At 42.7% G+C, this 18,782-nt stretch overlaps 1 protein-coding gene across 6 annotated transcripts in view; it reads right to left on the bottom strand.

The window, feature by feature from the left end:
* Positions 1-16,873, bottom strand: part of TC2N (tandem C2 domains, nuclear) — a 31,007-nt gene extending 14,134 nt beyond the window's left edge. Inside the window, exons 1-3 of one of the 6 annotated variants that reach the window (XM_040601391.1) lie at positions 16,810-16,873; positions 1,712-1,834; positions 820-1,053 (exon numbers count right to left, since the gene is read on the bottom strand). In XM_040601391.1, coding sequence (XP_040457325.1) covers positions 820-1,053; positions 1,712-1,778 — 301 coding nt within the window. In that variant the 5' untranslated portion in view covers positions 1,779-1,834; positions 16,810-16,873. Of the gene's footprint in view, positions 1-819; positions 1,054-1,711; positions 1,835-6,787; positions 8,251-16,078; positions 16,315-16,605; positions 16,706-16,809 lie in introns of those variants that run through there. The other 5 variants (XM_040601390.1, XM_040601392.1, XM_040601388.1 and 2 more) reach the window with 5 other exon arrangements.
* Between the last annotated feature and the right edge of the window lie 1,909 nt (positions 16,874-18,782).

Here is an 18,782-nt window from a genome sequence, read left to right as displayed (position 1 = left end):
TCACATGGGACTAAAAGCCTATTACCATCTTATCACGTCCTCAAGGCAAAGCATCTCTAGAGAAAGCAACCATTCACATACGCCCCCTGCCAAAATTTTCCCTTACCTAATTCTAGGCATCTTCTGTCAGGATCAAGAGCCTAGAGATAACATACGCTCTGTAATTCATGTTACTGGGCCAGGCTCCTATTCTTAAAAAATGCCACTGTGTCTAAACTGCATGTACATGATTTTGGCAGTCTGAGCATGAGACTAACTGGCAGCAGTTGAAGCACAAGATTGTTGTGAAGCAAAGAATCGGAGTATCATGTGCAACCTTATACCACTGAGATCTGTGACCCCTGGCCTCCCAATGAGCAGCAAAAAGAGCAGGGAACAGTACAGGCCATGTAGTAGCACATGCTACTTACTGGCAGAATTTGAGAAGATGTGTTAGTATGTTAAAACACATCAGAGTACGTTAGACACAAAAGTCAGACCACTCTCCTCTTTTACTTGAGTGATCTGGACGCTGGGGGATGTTTTAGGTCTTTCCTTGGCTCAAATAAACTCTTTACTAAAGCTTCTATTTCCTTTAAGTATGAGCACTGGTGTGCAAATCTCCCTTTCAGTTTTATTCATGCAACATCACAGAGATTCATAGTGAGATGACATCCTTCCTAAAACCTCTACCTAAAACATAAAACCTAAAAAAAAAAGAAACAAGACCAGGCTTCTAGAAGAGTTCTGCAAACATATGTTTTCAGTAGGAATATGTGACAACTTTCAAAGAGTAGTAGAAGCTAAAAAACTATTTCAGCAATGCTTTTTATATTTTACCTTGAATCCCTCCAGCATGTGAGATACTAGGAAGGTTCTTTGGCTGTACATAAGCCAATTTGAATGGAGGGACCACAAATGGTACCTCCTGACCATCCAGGGGCAGTTTAGAAAGCAAATAATCCTCTGAACAGCCAACTTGACGCTTCACTGACACTGAAGACAATGGAGGCTTCTCTGCAATAGTTGGCTTGCTTGCAGCTACTGCTTCAGATTCCTGCACCATGGAAACTGCTAAAAATAAAGAGCAAGAAAAACAGACAGTCCACATGTGCATTAAATTTTGAACAATACTATGAACAGATTTCTTTTATTTAATAGGATCTGTGCTTGTACACTACTTAACAGCTGTTAGTATTCAGTTTTACCAGCATTCAGGACTAGCACCTGGAGAAGATATTCATCCTCATGACACCTGTACTGATCCAAGCTCTTTGTCCCCCAAGCTTCTATATTCATAGCTACTTTGTTCTTAAGTGAATTTTTACAAGAGGTACACTCGTATCATAGAAGAGTTCTTCAAACAACTAAGACACCAAAGAAAACCCTAACAGTGAATCCACAGGAGGTTAAAAAAGAAAGAAGTGTTCACTCTTAGAGTTTGAAAGATACAAGACCTTTACACAACATTAGGTACAAAAGCTAGCTTTTTTGGACAGCATTCTAGGCTGCTAGCAGCAGACTTCACATAAATGCTATTTTTCAGTTTCAATTCATAACACTAACAAGCATGTGTTCAATCTCCAAGTGGAGTTACGGAAAGAATTTTGGATGTTGTAAAAGAATTTAAGTTTATCAGGGGTGACACAGTCATTTTATTAATGGAAAATCTCATCATTAATGAAGCCAGGAGAGCAAAACCCTTAGTCAATGTCATTATGTCAGAACTCACGATCACTTTTTTCTTTTTCCATGCAGAAACACCATTTACAGCAGTTTTTTATACATTCAGTTGCCATTGTTTTCAGTGTTGCAATTTAGAGGAGACCGCAAAGATCCAGTGTAGCTATCAAACCTGAAAAACACAATAAACCAAACAGTAGTAGATGGAAATAACTGCAATCAAAATGCAATTTTATCAGTTATTTAATACGTGATTGCTTATTTGACACAGTCCCAGGGTCAATCAGAAAGTTACTTCAGACATGAAAGGATCAGAACCATCAGATTTCTCTCACTGAGACTAATTATTTTTCATATAAAAGCAAAAGGAAAGAGACAATCATTTTAACATATGGCATCCAAGTACTTTCAGTGACCCACTCAGACAGGTCCCTGTCTTTCGGGAACACTAGAATTCTCCTCATATTTGAGTGTGCCACTGGGCTTTGGAGCTTACTCAGCTTTACAGCTGTTTTGATGTGGTCTTAAGTCATTTGCAAAATGTGTTTTTTATTCCCTTTCCCTTGTTCTTATTTCTCCTATCACCTTTCACTCATGTACTATTTTCATATACATCCATATGCGTTTACATTTTTCACTCAACATACTCCATACTTTACATTTGAAAACACTCTTTATGAATTATGCCAAAATTGCCTTCTTTGAGGAACTACTGCTTTCTCATAATTGTATACATATGAAACTGAAGACCTGGTTTATTATATAATTGTCTGCTATGCATACAGAAATAAGAGAGCACTGACTTCCAACAAAATAAAAGGCATGTAATCTACTAAAGAATGAGAACAAGTCTATAACAGCTGGTTAACATTAGAAGAACTTTATGACAATGCTAACTGGCCTCATTTAAATGTCTTTATTCATATCCTTATGTTCTCTTTTCAGAGGGACACAGACAGCTGCATTGCTTCCTGTCCAAAACCTTAACTGTCTAAGCCTAGTCCTTTTACATGTACCTAAAGTACACGAGATTCTTTGTAGAACATACCCAAGACACGATTCCAACTCCAGAAAGGTTAGAAGACACCAAACAGAACATGAACATAAGCTGAAGTGATGCAGGAAGACAATTAAGAGAAAGGGGGAAAAGCACAGAGAGAAGATGTCAATTACATAAAAATGGACGTTTGCTCAGTTATTAAATCACAAGAAACTGCCGAAAGCTTCTGTGCTCTAGCACAGAAGTCATTCCCACCTGCAGCTTGAACAGTGCCATCATTTTCTTTGTATGGGTATTCCAAGACAGCTACAGAACCACATAAACATTGCGGAAATAACACTAATATCCCCCAAACTTTTCTTTCATTAAAAGCACCTCAACATTCTGATGGATGCCAGGTGGAGATACTAAGCTACAGACATCTCATCCTGGAAAATATGGGCTTTCTTGTTTTAACATTATTTCCATAGGCAGGGTGCAACTGAAAGTTATCAACAGATGTATCAATTTGCAATTACTGACCAAACACAGCATATACTTACTGACCCGCTCTTGTGTGCTCTACAGTACCTCAGCACCGCCATTTATGTTTTAACTTCCCAGTTTTGCAAAGTCACTGAGAGCATGTGGCAGCATGAGGAAGCCTTGAATTAACCTGTTATCTTTAAAATACTAGCGTGAAATATAATGAAGGTTTATTCTTACAACTACACGACTGTTCCAGAATTGTTCTTAATCATGAGCTATCACAAAGTACTGATTAGAAGGAAATTCCTAAAATATATTCCCATTAGACCTAAACCTAAGTAAACCATTATTCAACTGCAACAAGGACCTAAGGGAATATTTCGTTTAAGACAATGCTTCTGAATGGTTTTTGCTGGTTTTACCAGTAAGTGACATTAATTATTTCCTCTAGTTTTATACTGCTTTTTGTGGTCAACGGACCAAAATGAACAGAATGCAAGTGAGCTGAATATAAAAACCTCAGAAGCAGCCTGAATATTGGTACATATTATTCTGGAAAATGGAACACTAATGAAGAAATTACAGCATAATCTCTAAGCAGACAGGGCAGGGGCACAATATCTTGCTGTGAAAGGGACATCATTACTCTGCACAGAAGCCATCACTCAGTACTTGCCCTGATCTTGAAATTGCATGAGTGTAAGTACAGTATGAGATCTGCATCGAAAATCTTCAGAAGTGACACGACCAACTCCAGAACCTGCTCTGCATCTTTACAGAAGCACAAAAAGAGGCACGGGAATTTCTTATCAAATTCTCCTCATCTCTAAGCATCAAATATTCACCACTGCTCCTCCCTCAGAGGTGCACTCACAATAGCCAAGTCTGCTAGAATTCAAAGTTTACTTTAAGGTTCCCATGCAGTGATTTTCCCTCCCAGCTGTTATCAGGACACAGCTGGAGTTAATATGTTTTACTCTTGTTCACCATGTTTAAACTGGGCTGAAACAGCTGCTTCATTTGCTCTAAGCTTTGCAACAATGGTATCTAAGCCTCAGTGGCAGTTTGTGCAGGCAGTCTTTTATCTCAGAATGTTCAGATTAAGTTTATTCACTACTGCTGGTGAAGAAACCAAATGCTAGTAACCACTCTGCTTTCCAGCTACATAAAGTAGAAAAGTTAATTTCTCTGCACCAGAGAAAATTCAGTTCATGGCAGTGATTTCTTTCCCCAGAACTGTTTAGCTGAAACTATTAATGTGAGCAAATAAACGTAAAGCATCTGTCACAAGCAGTTGCCTTTCCATTGCTGGGCTGAGTGCCTTACCTAGAAAGAAAGGGCTACATATGGGTATTGAGGATGTAACAGTAACAATGCAATTCATAATTTGCACTTCTATCCTTACAAAAGACCATGTTTTTCCTAGTAAGAGCACGTAACCTGTGATAGTCTTTGACCATTACCTTCTTTTCCTCATTTATCAATATGTAAACATTCATACATTTCTTTCTATCTGAAACAAATATAAAGCAATTCATCACTACCTATTGTACAGAGGAGAGTATACTATTTACAGATTACTGTTTTGTAGGCAAGGCAATATCGGTAGCCAATGCCAAAATATATAGACACATAGCTTAGAATTTCCAATCCAGTTTGAGCTTAAATACAGTATTTTGAAAAGAACATTCCAAGAGTAAGTGACTAGAACAGTTTATTCTTTTGGGGTTTTTTTTAAGTTTAAAAATTTAATGGTTTCAGTGACAAAATCTGTGTTCATGTTCCTAGGCTTACACTACAGCCACATTACAAAAAAATGACCGCACTTGCTGAGGGACAGATCATCTAGACACAGTGCTCCCTTATCCTGCTTACAGCACTTTGCTTTGTTCATGAAATTACAACATGGATGGTCGCAATTACTTTTTAAAGTTTCAATTCACTTAATTAAGCCACAGAGATAAATATATTTAGTTTTTTGTTTTAGTTCAGAAGAGCAATCCTGGCAGTAAATTAGATGGCATGCCTCCCAGTTCATGTATTTTCTCATATCTGTATTTCCCACGTTGCCTATGGTTAGTTATACAACTTTCACTGCACGCAAAGTTTAGTCTTAACCATGTATGACACAGAGAAATTTAGCAGGTTCTATTGCATATTTTATTAACTGAAAATGAATAAAAATCTTGTATAAGATTAAAGAAGTATTTCATGATCTTGAAAGAATTTGACATTTTTATCAAAGGTTAAACTCCCACATACCAGAACATTTTGCTGGTGTCAGCTACCCAAAAATTCTCAGTATCATTTAAAAGTTGTTAGAAGATTGTACTAACATGCATTTGTCTGGGAATAAATTTACCAAAAAAACCTGAACTGTAGAGACATTCATTAGTTGCACCACCAAGTTCCAAAAAAGTACTGACTTCCCAGGAATACCATCTATCTTAACAAGAAGTCAGGACTCCTTGACCCTCTCTCTAAGTTTTGGCATCAGTTTTTGTTAGGCAAGATGCATATGTCAAAGACATCCTCCGTTCTGGAGATAATAGACTGGGAAAAGGACAGGAGAAAAAAATATTCCTGATTTTCAGACAAAAAACTGAGATAGAGAAATCAAATCACTTGCAGCAGAAGAGGAAACTGAACCCAGATCTTGTCCCTCTGCCTCAAAGTTTCTCTCTTTCTTGGTGTTTTCCATGGATTTCAGCAAGCTTTTTCATTCCTCTCTTCCTAGTATCAAGCCAAAATAAGATAATCAAATGTAACTCAGCAACAGTCCTTCCACACTTAAGGCAGGAGAGCCAAGGTTATTAGAACATCCTGGAAACAACGAAGTTTAAAAACCAACCACACAGACACAGAGCCTAGAGAATTACAATCACTACTATTTTAATGGGTTTAGATGGCGAGCATAAATTATCTTAATGATTTCCAGATTTCTCTGATAGAAATTTTGAATGAGCTAAAATCAGATAAACAGAGTATCAAAGACTTCAGTTCCAGATGCCTCCAGAACGGATTACAAGACAGAGAAGTTTGGAGAAGAAAGTAAGTATTTTCAACAACTCATTAAATAAAAAGAACATGATAGAAAAGGGGTGATTGCAATATTAAATATTAAAAGATGAAAGCAATCTGAAAAGAATTGTCAGGTCTTTTCTGCCTTATGATGAAAGGGTATGTTTTGCAACAAGCTTGTAGGTTGCCTATGTATTTTACTGCTTTTAATCACAGAACTGCTCCATAGGAATTGATCAGGTAACACATTTTAAATTACACAATAGACACAAAGGTGAAATAACTAATCTTAAATCAGGAAAGCTGGCTAAACCAGAGGTTCAAACGTTATGAGATTTATTGCTAGCCATAAATGTATAAAACGCATTCTTAGATCTGCATTCCAGAAACAATCATGGCAAAATTTCTAGTAGCCGTAACTCCTCACAAAGCAGGAGGTATAAAAGAAAGTATCCGGAATCAGAGATGACCAGTTGTTAATACACATTTGGGAGAGATCCTCAAATGACCTAAGTGTCTACAACTCCAGTAGCCCCGGTGAAGCCACAACACTTTGCAGTATCTGAGGATCTGCCCTGTGAAGAAAGTGAGCTCAAGCTTGCCAATTCACACCTCAGCCAAACACATTTATGCTACCTCTGTGCCTTTCTGCCTTTCAGATCCAGGAGATGCAGTTAATCCCAGTCTTGTAAGTCCTTCAAAGAGTGTAACAATACCATCGCAGGTCTCCAGATGATTAACAAAAACACAGCACAGCAAAAGCCACTTCTGCTGCTGGTCAGAAGGATTCTCTTTGGACGGTGCAGATGCTGCAAAAGGTTTAACTTCCACAGCCAGCTGTTTTGCAGTTTTGTTTCTGGGGGAGAGCATCTGGGAGTGCAGCTCTTCGTCTGAAGAGGGGTGGCTTGTGACCACTGAATCTCAAAACCGGTAAACACTAGTACAGCTTAAATAAATAGTTTTGAGAAATTTGCCTCCAGGTACCTTGCTACCATAGCAGCAAGGACAGCCCATGCACTCACCTACCCACATAGTGCCATGCATGGGCACATACTTGCCAAAGACATAAAGCCCGCAGTTTTAAAAAAAAGCCCTATTTATTTGGGACTGTAGGCAGGTCTGATTTGTAACATCCACACAGGAGAGAGAGTCACTTCAAGTGGGTCTGAGTTTCTGTTCCTATTCATTATAAACCTAGGTAGTAGTAGGTTGTCTGGAGGAAGAGGAAAAAAAAAGGAAACAAAAAATGTCATGCCAGCACACACCTACCAGGTGCATGGTAAAAGGCTCCTATCTCTGCCTGTTTCAGCAGAACCCTACAACAGTGATTTATGTAGTAACTAGTGTGTGTGTGTACATACACCTTCCTTCTCTGCTTGCAAGTGCAACTCGGTGAAAAGCATGAAAGCTCTGGGAATTTGCACACAGATTATTCCAGTTCTTCTGCCTTCCAAGGAAACAAAGAAAACATGGGGCTTTCCTTTCTTTTGTGCCTGGAAAGAGAAGAGGATTTCACCCTAAAAGCTGTAGATCACAAAGCAGATACTGAAATAACACAACAGAAGAAAACGTTACAAGGCGGCTTTTCAAGGACACAATCGGAAAGGCATTCTTGTGAAGAGACATCTTAAAACAGTTCAACAGAAACATAATGAAGACAGGCAAAGGTCTCCCAGTGCAGCAAATAAATGAAGAAAAAGTGTAATTACATATTTAAAACTGAAAAAAAAAAAAAAGACTATGCATCATTAACCTAGTTAAATGATGGAAATTTTATGATGGACTGTTGCACAGCCTTCCTGGGGCAAAGAGCCTAGCGGCATTGTAAGCAGTTACACAATTACATCTGGCAACAGACACAGATGGTAAAAAGTTGCTGGTAAAAGTGTCACGCTCCGTGATGCAAACAAACCACTAACTGCCTAGGCACAGGAAGCACTTTCCCGTGCTGTAAATGATGGCACAACAGGCCACAGGGGAAGCGTCACAGGTTCCTCTCACTGATCCCAGAAACAGGAAACTGAACTGAACGGACCACTGGTCCAAACCGGCACAGTCCTGCCCTGCTGAATTCTCTTTTTCACCTACAGTTTGCTAAAGCAGAATCTTACTTTCGAAGACCCGAAGGCCCATTATGTGCCCTTGTCCCACCCTCCTCAGTTACTTACACCACTGGATTTCAACCAGTTAATCCAGCATGATGCTGAGCAATGTAAGCAGGAAGACATTTGGGTTTTATTTCAGAAAATATTTCAATAGCTAATCGCCTGCACTTTTAATATGTTAACTGTATTTCCAGTTTTTATGTCTTTGCTATATTAAGAGTGTTAATTATCAGCAGTATCTCTTTTTCATTCAGATCTTAAAAGATTAGGATCTAACTTTCCCTTATATTTCTCTTCAGTAAGCTAAGTAGACCAAAGCAAGTCATGTAGACAAGTTTAAAACTGTAGGTTTCACACCATTCAAGTCTGTTTTGTATAGTTCTTCTCAAAATATTATCCCACTTCTCTGACCAGTTTTATTTAGGCTGATACCACAACCAAACTATGCACCTCAGGCTCAACCATGTCATAGGATAACATAAGGTGAGAATATATTTCATTAATTAATATTTGCAAAGGCAAGACTGCTCTCATTCCTGCAGCACTGTATTGAGATCCCAAACTGCTACTGGTCAACCATTGCCTTGGCATCCTCCTGGCGATATCCTGAGCAAGTGGAGGAGGATGGCAGCATACAGACAGCATCTCCATGGTCCCTCTGGTGACTGCCTGAGCATGCAAGTAAGATACTGTTTGCTGGGGTCTCCTAGAGGTAACAGTTGCACATAAAGTTAACCCTTTTCATCAGCAGGAGTGCTCAATACTTCACTGCTATCAGTTGGGATGTGACAATTGTAGAAAATATTACTTACTGAGCTTTAGCAGGCTTCTCCTGAGGCAAAGAAAACCAACTCGGAAGTCAACTCTTAGCTGAGCTGTTGTCATAGCAGTAAAAGCAGAGCTCACTGTGATCCCATGAGCTGCTTTGTATGTTCTCCTGCCAAAGAGGTCTAGCTCTAACTGAACCAGGGCAGAAGCTTTGCCTGGAACAGCCGTGTCTTTCTACATGCTGTTGTGAGAGACCATACCGTGTCCCACTGCAATCTTCCCTTCTCCTTCCAGCTTCTCTGCCCAGACAAAGATGATCTAATGTATGTCTCACTTCACACAGGCCCTGAGCTGAACCCTACAAAAAGAGCGCTTTTGCAATCTAGCTGTGGTTTCCCTTCAGCTCAACAGCTGCTTCTTCCCAGGGCTCCAGACTGGAGGAGGCCAAATAGCCTTCAGCGCATCTGCACAGGCAGCCCCGGCACAGACCACCACAGTGTGTCACAAAGAAGTAATTGCTCTTGCCTACTTCCCTGAAGAAAAATAAAGCTGAGCAGGTGTGTGTGCTTGAGCGACTGTGCTACAGGAACAACTGCCTCTGCTTTCAAGGCACCCCTTGGAGAAGGGGAACAAGCCCTGGCACAAGTACATGATCCAAAGTCATCCCCTGACACAGCCCCAAGGGACACCCCGACTCTGGCTCAGCACTATAGCCTTGCACCTGCAGCCCTTAAATGCAGACTTAATCCAAGCCTGCCCCAGTGTGCAGAAGATTAATAATATCATTTACAAGGGCCAAAAGAACAATTTTCATAAATCTGAGCCAATTTTTCTCATGCAAGATTTATACTTGAATTAAGAAGGGAACATTATAAATCTATCCCATGATAAAGCTTAAAACTTGGGATCTTAATATGCTGAATCCCCTATGTTCTGGGCTGTAAAAGTTGATGGAGAGAGTGTTTCTTCCTAATGCTGTGTTAGGCAAGTAACCAATTCATTCAATTACTAAACTGACAACACTGTTCCTGTGAACTATAGATAAATTCACTGACTTGGACAAGGATGTACAATATGGTATGTATTGGGGCAGTAAACACAAAAGAATAAATCCATTATGTTGGACTGCGGATGATTTTGGACTCAGACGGAAAACAGCAAAGCAAGAGTTGAAGTCAGGACACCAGAAAATAAAACTTAAGAGACTGAAATCTCTGTAAAAGGAACTTGGCTTTTGATGAGAACATGGAAAGAATTCAACATAAGATAAGTCTTTTGCTCTAAGCAGATTAGGAAAAAATCATGACAATCACCAATGGTTACTTTATAATCTAACTTAGAACTTCAGACTTTCTTTATGTATTCTGTGTCAGTTTTTAATCCGATTTTTTCTCCTTCTGCAGTAATGCCAGGAAGCCACAAAAATAGAACTGTCAGCAGTCCCTCCATAGCCCCGATACCGAAAAGAACTGGAAACATCTGGATGTGTTTTTCAACAGGACAGCCAAGAAGAAGGTATTTTAGGCAAGAGCATCTGCCTGTGCAGTGGAGTTCCCTAACATGGCTAAACGTGTCTACCTTTGAAAAGATGGCCCTTGGAAACCATCTCAATGCAATACTGAAAGAGAGCGCTGAATGGCATCCAGGACTCCTGAGCCTCTGCCATGACCACAGAGCCATACAGAAAAAACACATGGATACAGATATAATATCCAGACAGCTAACAAAAAATAGCTCCTCCTGTATGTATGAAATAAGAAGAAAACCCAAACAGTTTTGCATGGAAAAATACAATTTCATTACCATTAAACCATTTATAGGGAACCCTGAATACCTACAAGACTCAGGATGGAATATTTCTTTACATATATATATATATATATATATGTATGTATGTATGTATGTATGTATATACACACACATATACCCCCACACCCCTACTGCCTTGGTTTAGGTTAAGCAGTTTTTTATTAGCTATTTTACATTAACTATTTAATAGTTATTTTACGTATAATAATTATCCTGTTTCATGATGAAAACAAAAAGCTTCAGATTATGAAGTTTCTACAGGATGAGGATTCCCTGTTCAGCAGCTCTGCTCCGCACTGTCACTCTATAACCAGTTACAGCATTGTGCTGAGAGGAAGGATGCAAGTTGTATAAAAAAGACTGTGGCTGAGATTAAGAAAGGGAATAGGTGACTGCAGTACATCTCATATATGAAAAAAGATTAAATAAGTGACTCGAGAACAGGAAATGGGAACTGATCTTAATTAATTCAAATCCAAAACAGACTGGGAGTACAGCTTTGCAGGGCACAGGCACTGAGCTCAGGAAGCTGCCTAAACACACTTTAAAAGCCCAGGAGGAGCCCATCCTTATAAAGTACAGCTACTCTTTTTTTGCTTTGAATCCTCCCAGACCAGAGGCCCACAACCACTTTCAACAGCCTGTGCAGTGCCTCTCAGAGAGCTGTACTGGCTGGAGTAGCTGGCAGCTCAGGCAAATGAGTGGTAACAAGGCACTGCACAAAAGAGATATTTCAAAAGAATTTTGCATCGACTTTGGGAAAACCCAGAAGAAATCAGAACTGTCTCAATTTTATGGGAGCATCTAACATCCCAATTGTTGTTGGCCAAATGCTGCTACAGCTATGGGGCGTGGTGGTGGAGCTCCGCTCCCTTCTGGGAGGACAGCAGCCCTGAGAGCAGAAGTTGGCAGCATGAACTTGCCATTCCCTTTTTTCCCTCAGGAAAGGTTTGCTTAACAACAAAGGGAACAATAGCTACACCATCAATGTATGTTTTTTTTTTTTAATCTTGTGGAGTTTAAATCAACACTCTTCACAAGAGGTTTCTGACCCATGACTTCACACATTGGTGAAACTAGATCTGGAAATACACATACCACTGAACTGAACAAAAGACAGGATGATTCAGGGAGATGGTCTGTATTTAATCAAGGTTTCACGGAGGAAACTTTTTAGCTACTCCGGTCACTGCTGAGCAGACAGAGAACCTGAACAGGAGACTGACAGAGAGTTCCCAACCCAGAGGCCAACAATCCCATTTCGCAAAAGGAAATCGGAAAAACAAAACCACCAAAACCCCAACTCAGACCTGAAAGGTTTTGAATTTTCCTCTACTGTGAAATGAAACTGGTCATCAGAATGTTTTGTTGTCACCTAGAAGATCAGTACTAAACAACATTTCATGCATCTCAGAAACAGGAAACACAGCGTGTTTTTGGATCATTTCACCGCTAACCACGGAAGCACTGCTAGCTCAAGCTATTTTAAACCTCAGCCTAACCCTCCTCCCTGTATGGCAGGCGCTTTTCTCACCGAACAGATACACACACAGTGGACTGGATGCCTGAATTTTGTAAAGAGAACCCCCCCTTAGCCTTTCTTTATCTGCCCCCTCCAGCTCCTGCCAAGCCTGCTGCCCATCTGCCCAGGCTGGAGCACACAGTACGAGTCCACATCCAGGTTCCAGGCTCCAAAGCATAGGTGCCAAATTGACTTAAGTGCCCAATAGGTTTTGAGGCCACTGGGTCACGGTCCTTGTAGACTGCTTTTTTGGACTTCAAAGTTGGTTTAATTGCCAAAGCAGCAACTCCAGAACTTGAGTTTCAGGCCAGACCCAAAGCTCATTGCAATGAACACATGAATCTCCCAGACACCAAGGGCCTTCATTTGGGACCTAGTATCTGTTCTCCCCAGTTTAAGTGTGGCTATTAAATCACTGGAAAACAAAGCTTCGTAACAAAATCACCAGGGTAAAATTTACAGGAAAGATAAGCATCAGATTGCTGACATAATTCTTTTTTGGCACTGAATTCATGTCAACTTCAGCGGTGATGACAGGCAAACAAATACTTATACTAAGCTTAAGAGAAGTGTCCTCACTAATTCTGCACAGTTTGATGTATTAACATGAGTAAGAGATATGATGCAACACAAACGAGCTCAAATCAAACCCAGGATTTGAACCTCTTCCCACATGAGACTCCTCATTTTAGGTCTGAAGATTCATCCTGGCTGCAGAAGACTATCAACACAATTTTTCTCTGCATAAGCAATCTTTCTGGTGAAGCCTGAATAGCATTACTAATCAGAATGACAACATGTGTTAACCCAGACTCATGCTGTCCTACTTAAAAGTCAAAGCCCGCTTTGCCTTTCACTTTAAGGAGATGAGATCTTAGGTTCTCTGCTGACAGAGATTGGGTGTTGCCCTACTTAGAGAATATTTACCAGATTTAAGGTATCTTGGGAGACACCAATTCAGTGTAAACAAAGTTGTTCTTTTATAAAATTAAACAAAAGTCCGAAGAGGGGAGCAATAGGTCAGGATATGCATCATGCAAGATTCACTAAATTAAGTAAATAGCATTTCAATCAAGCAAACAAGTTCACTAAATGTTTCCACCAAAGTCAAAGGGTACTTCTGGTAGCCAAAGCTAGCCAAAGCCTGGCTTCCTAGCAGAGGCTGCCGTTCTAAGGCAGGTCCTCTGGCTCTGCCCACCACATATGGGGGCTGCGTCTGCCTGAACTGAAATTGCCTAAAGGTCTGGCTGCTACCAGAGGGGCTGCTCGGTTCCCTCTTGCCTACAACCATTCCTGTGGATCTAGTAAACATGCAGCTGCATGATGAGTTGGCCCAGCTCACTGATTAGACGATGCAAAACTAAACCACCAAGATAACATTTTTTTTTTTTTTTAAAAAAGTAGGTTTTCAACTCCCCCTGCGGTTGGCTGTACAAGGTGGGGTCAGAATGCACAGTGAGGAAAACAGGGGCCAGAGCAGGACTGCCCTTTTCACAGCCAAGCCACAACCCTGGAGAGTGCATTCAGAGTAACACGCATCTGAAACTAAAACACCTACAAGTATGATGAACAGAGGCTGAGGGAAAAGCCAACCAGATGATACAAAAACACAAGTGTCAGAACAAACAAGTAAGAAGACTGAGCTTAACGATTACAGCAAAGACAAAGAAGCCAGAGTCTTGAACTTTTTCTCTAACACTGTAAATTAATAGCCTACACACGCATGACTGACTGAACAATCCTGCTCACATTCCTTCTTTCCATAGCATAAGGAGAAAGAGGACTTAATCACCTAGGGATCCATCACCTAAATCAAGTGCAGGGAAGGGCAGTGGAATTGATGGGACTTCTGTAGAGTCCAACATACCCTTTGGGTGCAGTGTTTTCAGTAGGTGTGATTTTTGTAAGTATTTGCAAGAATCAAGGGGAACTTCAATAATAAATACATTTTTCTTGAAATGTAATATTACTTAAACATATGTATTCTGTAAATATATATTTTAATATTAACATACAGCTGGAAAAAGGACCAGAAATCAAACCTCTCCACTCCTGGATTCATGCCATAGCTACTGAGCTGTAGGATCACAGCTCACCTAATGAATATTTCTGTATTGAAAGCAAGGCAAAACGGTTTCATAAGTAAGGAGTCAGAGACCACCAGCCCAGAACAACACACAAGTTTATGGCTCTAGCACTCTCCTGAGAAATGAAAGACAAATTCAGAACTTGGCTCTTCACATCAGGGTAACAGCTCTAGACAAAGCCTAGAAAGAATAAGGAGAGAAGAAAAAAAAGCATGGAAATATATTCCCCTGCATGTTTTTTAAGTGGTCTTGGTCATCTATATGTAATTCAAAGACACTTGGGCTCTCCAAGAGCAACTTGTCAAGAACACCTTTCTTCTGGATCCCTGGACAGCTTGGGCACCTAACTAATCAACACTGTCAAAACTAAAGGCATATCAAGCATGAGACCTCAATGCATTCAGCGAATATTACCAGGAAAAAACTGAGCCTGCACAGATCAGAGACCAAGGGTTAGGACTGCAAGGATCTAGCTCTGAGGAGCGGGTGCCCACAGGATCATTTAGATGCCCAGGCTCTTGACAGCTGTGGCCCAGTGTACATCCCTTGAGATCTAGTTCTCTTCCTGCACAATTACAACGGCACTGACTGGAAGTGTTCATTGTAGGAATGGCCACCATATCGACCTTTGTTTTCTTATCTAGGGAAATGCGTCACATGAGTCATTGGGCACTTTTCCACACTGAAGGAAAGTTACAAGATCAGCTTAATTTAAGATTACATTTATTTCAGACTGCTGTTTAATAATCAGTGATCTGAACCACCCAGGAACCCAGCCGTATGGTATGCATTATAGAGTTACACTGTGGCTTTTGAACAGGACAGTTTGAAACTGCTTACAAACAGGCGTGCTACTTTGACAGCACTCTTGGAGACAGCAGGTTAAAACTTCAGTGAACAAAACGTATTTTCTGATGCTAATTTCATCCAGTACAGAAGGGAAACTCTAGCTACAGTCACAGCTTCCTTCTGAGTTTTGGATAAACTGTATCTCTAATTACCTGAAGTGTTCCTGGAGAAGGTGATCCAATTAATTATTTCTTGCCTATAATAATTTTTAGCTGTTAATTCATACAGAATATTTGGATGTTGCAAGGATATTTTCTTATAGCAATACCAGTCTGAGACTGTCTTAAGTACAATTTAATCCTGGACGTAATTTACATGAAGCTTTAATCCTGTAGTAGTTCAATATCTTTACTATTTTCCTACGTGCCTCCATTTATCAAGGTCCGTCACCTGACAGACAGTATAGCCCATCATCCCAAGCCAAATCCTGGAAGCACAACGTCAAATTTAAACTCATACCGCCATACGCAAACAAACCCCTGGCACTGCAAGGTCCTCCTTCACTGCGATCCCCCCCGGCACTGCAGGGCGGTGGCACAGCCCTGTCACACATTGCCCTGACACCACCTTCTGCCACCCGCGCCAGGCTGCCAGGCTTCAGCCTACCAAGAAAAAGCACGTACATCAATACCTTGCCATCCTTAAAGAATTCTGGCATTAAAACCACGCTGCCCCACTCAGTGCACCCATCTGTATGCATCAAGTGAAACATCAGGGTTTGTAAAAAAGGCTGTTAGTTTTTGTTTCTCGGGACCCTTATATGCACAGTGAGAAAATAATAACTTACTAATTGCAGAAGTACCGCTGTGTATTCACGTTTAAATACTCCAAGTATAAGCGCAGAAGGCAGCTATCTTGTATTCGGTCCCATCAGTGACACATACGGAGGAGTCACCCCGGTAGGACAGCCCGGGAGCCAGCCGCCCCCGCGGGTTTTGCTCCCCTCGCCCTGCAGTGCGGCCACCCTGAGGTCGCCACGCGTCACGGGGCTGCCGGGGTCGGCAGAGGGTCCGGCCGGCGCTGCAGAGCCCACCGTTCCCCTCCGCCGAGGGCCCGGCAAGGCGGCAAGGCACCGCTTCCAGCGCCCGCCCGCAGGGGACACGCGCGCCGCCTCGGTGCCGTGTGCCGGGCTCCAGCGGCGGCCGCCACCGCGGGGCCTCGGGCTGCGCCCCCGGCGCGGCGCCCGGCCCCGCCGCCCGCACCTGCCGCCCCGCGCTGCCCGCGCCCCGCTCAGGGCCGCCCCGGGCTGGGGCTCCGGCCCGGGCCCCCCGCTGCCGCCCGCCCCGGCCCAGCCCGGCTCCCCCGGCGCGGTACCTGCCGGAGCGCCCCGCCGCCCCGCAGCCCGCCCGCGGCTGCCGTCTGCTGCCCGCGGCTCCGGCGGGACTGCCCCGCTCCGGCGCTGCCGCTCGGTGCCTCTCCCGCCCAGGCCTCTCCTCTCCTCCCCTCCCGCCCGGCGCATGCCGGCCGCCGCCGGCCCTTCCCGCGCCCGCCAGGTGCGCGCCCGCAGCGCTTACTCACCGGCCCGGCGCCGGGGGGAGCTCCCCGCGGCCTCGGGCCTCACCGCCTCACCCGAGCCGCTCACGGGGGCAGGCTTCTCTCCAAACAGCCGCCGGTAGCTTTTCCTTGTTGCTCGCTGGACCGTTACACTGGCAAAGGCAGGACCAAAGCCACCCCTGGCTTGGCTAGAAGCATAACCAGGCCTATACTTTAGAGAGGAAAAGCGAATTTTTATCTTTTTACAACGTTCTTAGTAAATGCCGTGTCCAGCTGGAATATGGATCCCTTTCAAGTTAGGCTTCACATAGGCACGGGAGAGGCACAGAGCGCACAGCCTGCAGGATCACACACAGATCGCTTACGGGTCTGCACGGTGGTGGATCGGTTCAGAAATTTTCTTGCAGGAAGCAAAAGTTTTGTGAAAAGTTTTGTGGTCTCCTCTCTTTCTCGTCCCCTCAATTTCAGTTTCTGATAAAGAACCAGAAGGGCTAAAGTACCCCAGGAGGGAAATATGAGCAAGAAGCGGGGCTGCATTAACAGGAAAAAGGGGGTATTTCCTCGAGGAAATGCTGTTACACTCTAAAAGTGTTAAAATTTCCAGTCAGTGAAGTTTCACACAGTTGCCCCAATAGCTCTTGAACTGCAGCCTTTGGTGGATTCCCCATCCACTGAAACTATAGTTTTTCTATGATGATACAGTTTATTTCAAATTTCATAGCACCATGGACCTGGTGTTAACTAGGGAATTCATGCCTGTCATCATGCAGCGTAGCACAGCTACTCTGAGTTCCAGAGCCACTGTAAGGGGAGACCCTTTGCCAAAAGCACAGACGCGTAGTATTTGAGCTAACAAAGCATCTCTGTTATCTCTGCACAGGCAGTCGCACAGTTCTGGGGTATCGTATAGCGGAGCGGCTCTGGTTCCTCTTAAGAGAGATCATGAAATTATGTGTGGGTCACTATTTTAAGGAAATACCCATAACCTGGTATGCTTCCAAAATTACCTGAGTCTTCCTGAGGTGCACATTAAGTGCGCATTTCGAGGCATCTCACTGAATTAATTTCTGTGATTGAACAGCTTTGTTTCCACTGTTCACAGAAGTGCATTGTTCAGCTGCTGCTAAGGTCCCTGTATGCAGCTTGCTGCTATCAAGTTATGTCAGCATTTTCATGCTCAAGGGATTTTAAAGCTCTTCAATGAATTCCAGGTCTGCCTGAGCAGCTCTCCAGCCGCTGGAGTCAGCAGTGCGGCAGTAGCTAGCCTTTGGGACTGTAGATTACCTCTTCAATGAAGGAAAGGACATTACAAATGGTAATTTTGACAAGGCAGTTAAAGGAAAAAAAAACCACAGTTTGCAAGGCTACCTTCCTTCTTTCTCAAGGCAAGGCTGTCCTCTGTAATTTGAGGGGCCCTCTTCTCATCCCCAGGTCTCTTTCGATGGTTTGGGACACACCTTCCATTCTGCTTCCAGCTGCTAGAAAATCGGGAATTTTGTTTCAATAAACACAAAATTCAGCTGCACATGGTAAGGGATGTGGCTGACCTGATTTTGTATGGAGGGGGAGAACATTACTGTGCTGTGATTTTTTTAGTCGGAAACAAACCTCCCCCCTCCCTCAGAAGACTTTTGTCCCAAACAAATCTAGTCTGAAGATCAGCAGTAAAACCAGTTTGCCTCTGTCCTTTGCTCCCTAGACCCTCTGTCAGCTGCAAATACAATCTTCCTTCTCTGCCAGCTTCCTGGCAGCATAGTGCCCCATGCTCTGCTCTACCACTTACTAATCTTTCTGTTACTAAACCTTGCTTGAGAAAGCTGGTGCTGTTCCCATGCCTCACTGACGCCTGCTCTTGGCCCCTCTCTCCTCCATGTCCATCCCAGACTCATTGCAGCCACTCATCCTCACCAGTTCCTGGTGTTTTGCAGCTGCCCTTGCCTCCCCGTGCTGCCCCCACCCCGGGCACCCCCCATACTAAGACCAAGCGAGTAAACTGG

The sequence above is a fragment of the Falco naumanni genome, chromosome 7, assembly GCF_017639655.2.
Source record: "Falco naumanni isolate bFalNau1 chromosome 7, bFalNau1.pat, whole genome shotgun sequence".
Taxonomy (NCBI): Eukaryota; Metazoa; Chordata; class Aves; order Falconiformes; family Falconidae; genus Falco; species Falco naumanni.
Note: the sequence above shows the minus strand (reverse complement) of the source record. Positions and strands in the feature narration are given on the sequence as shown.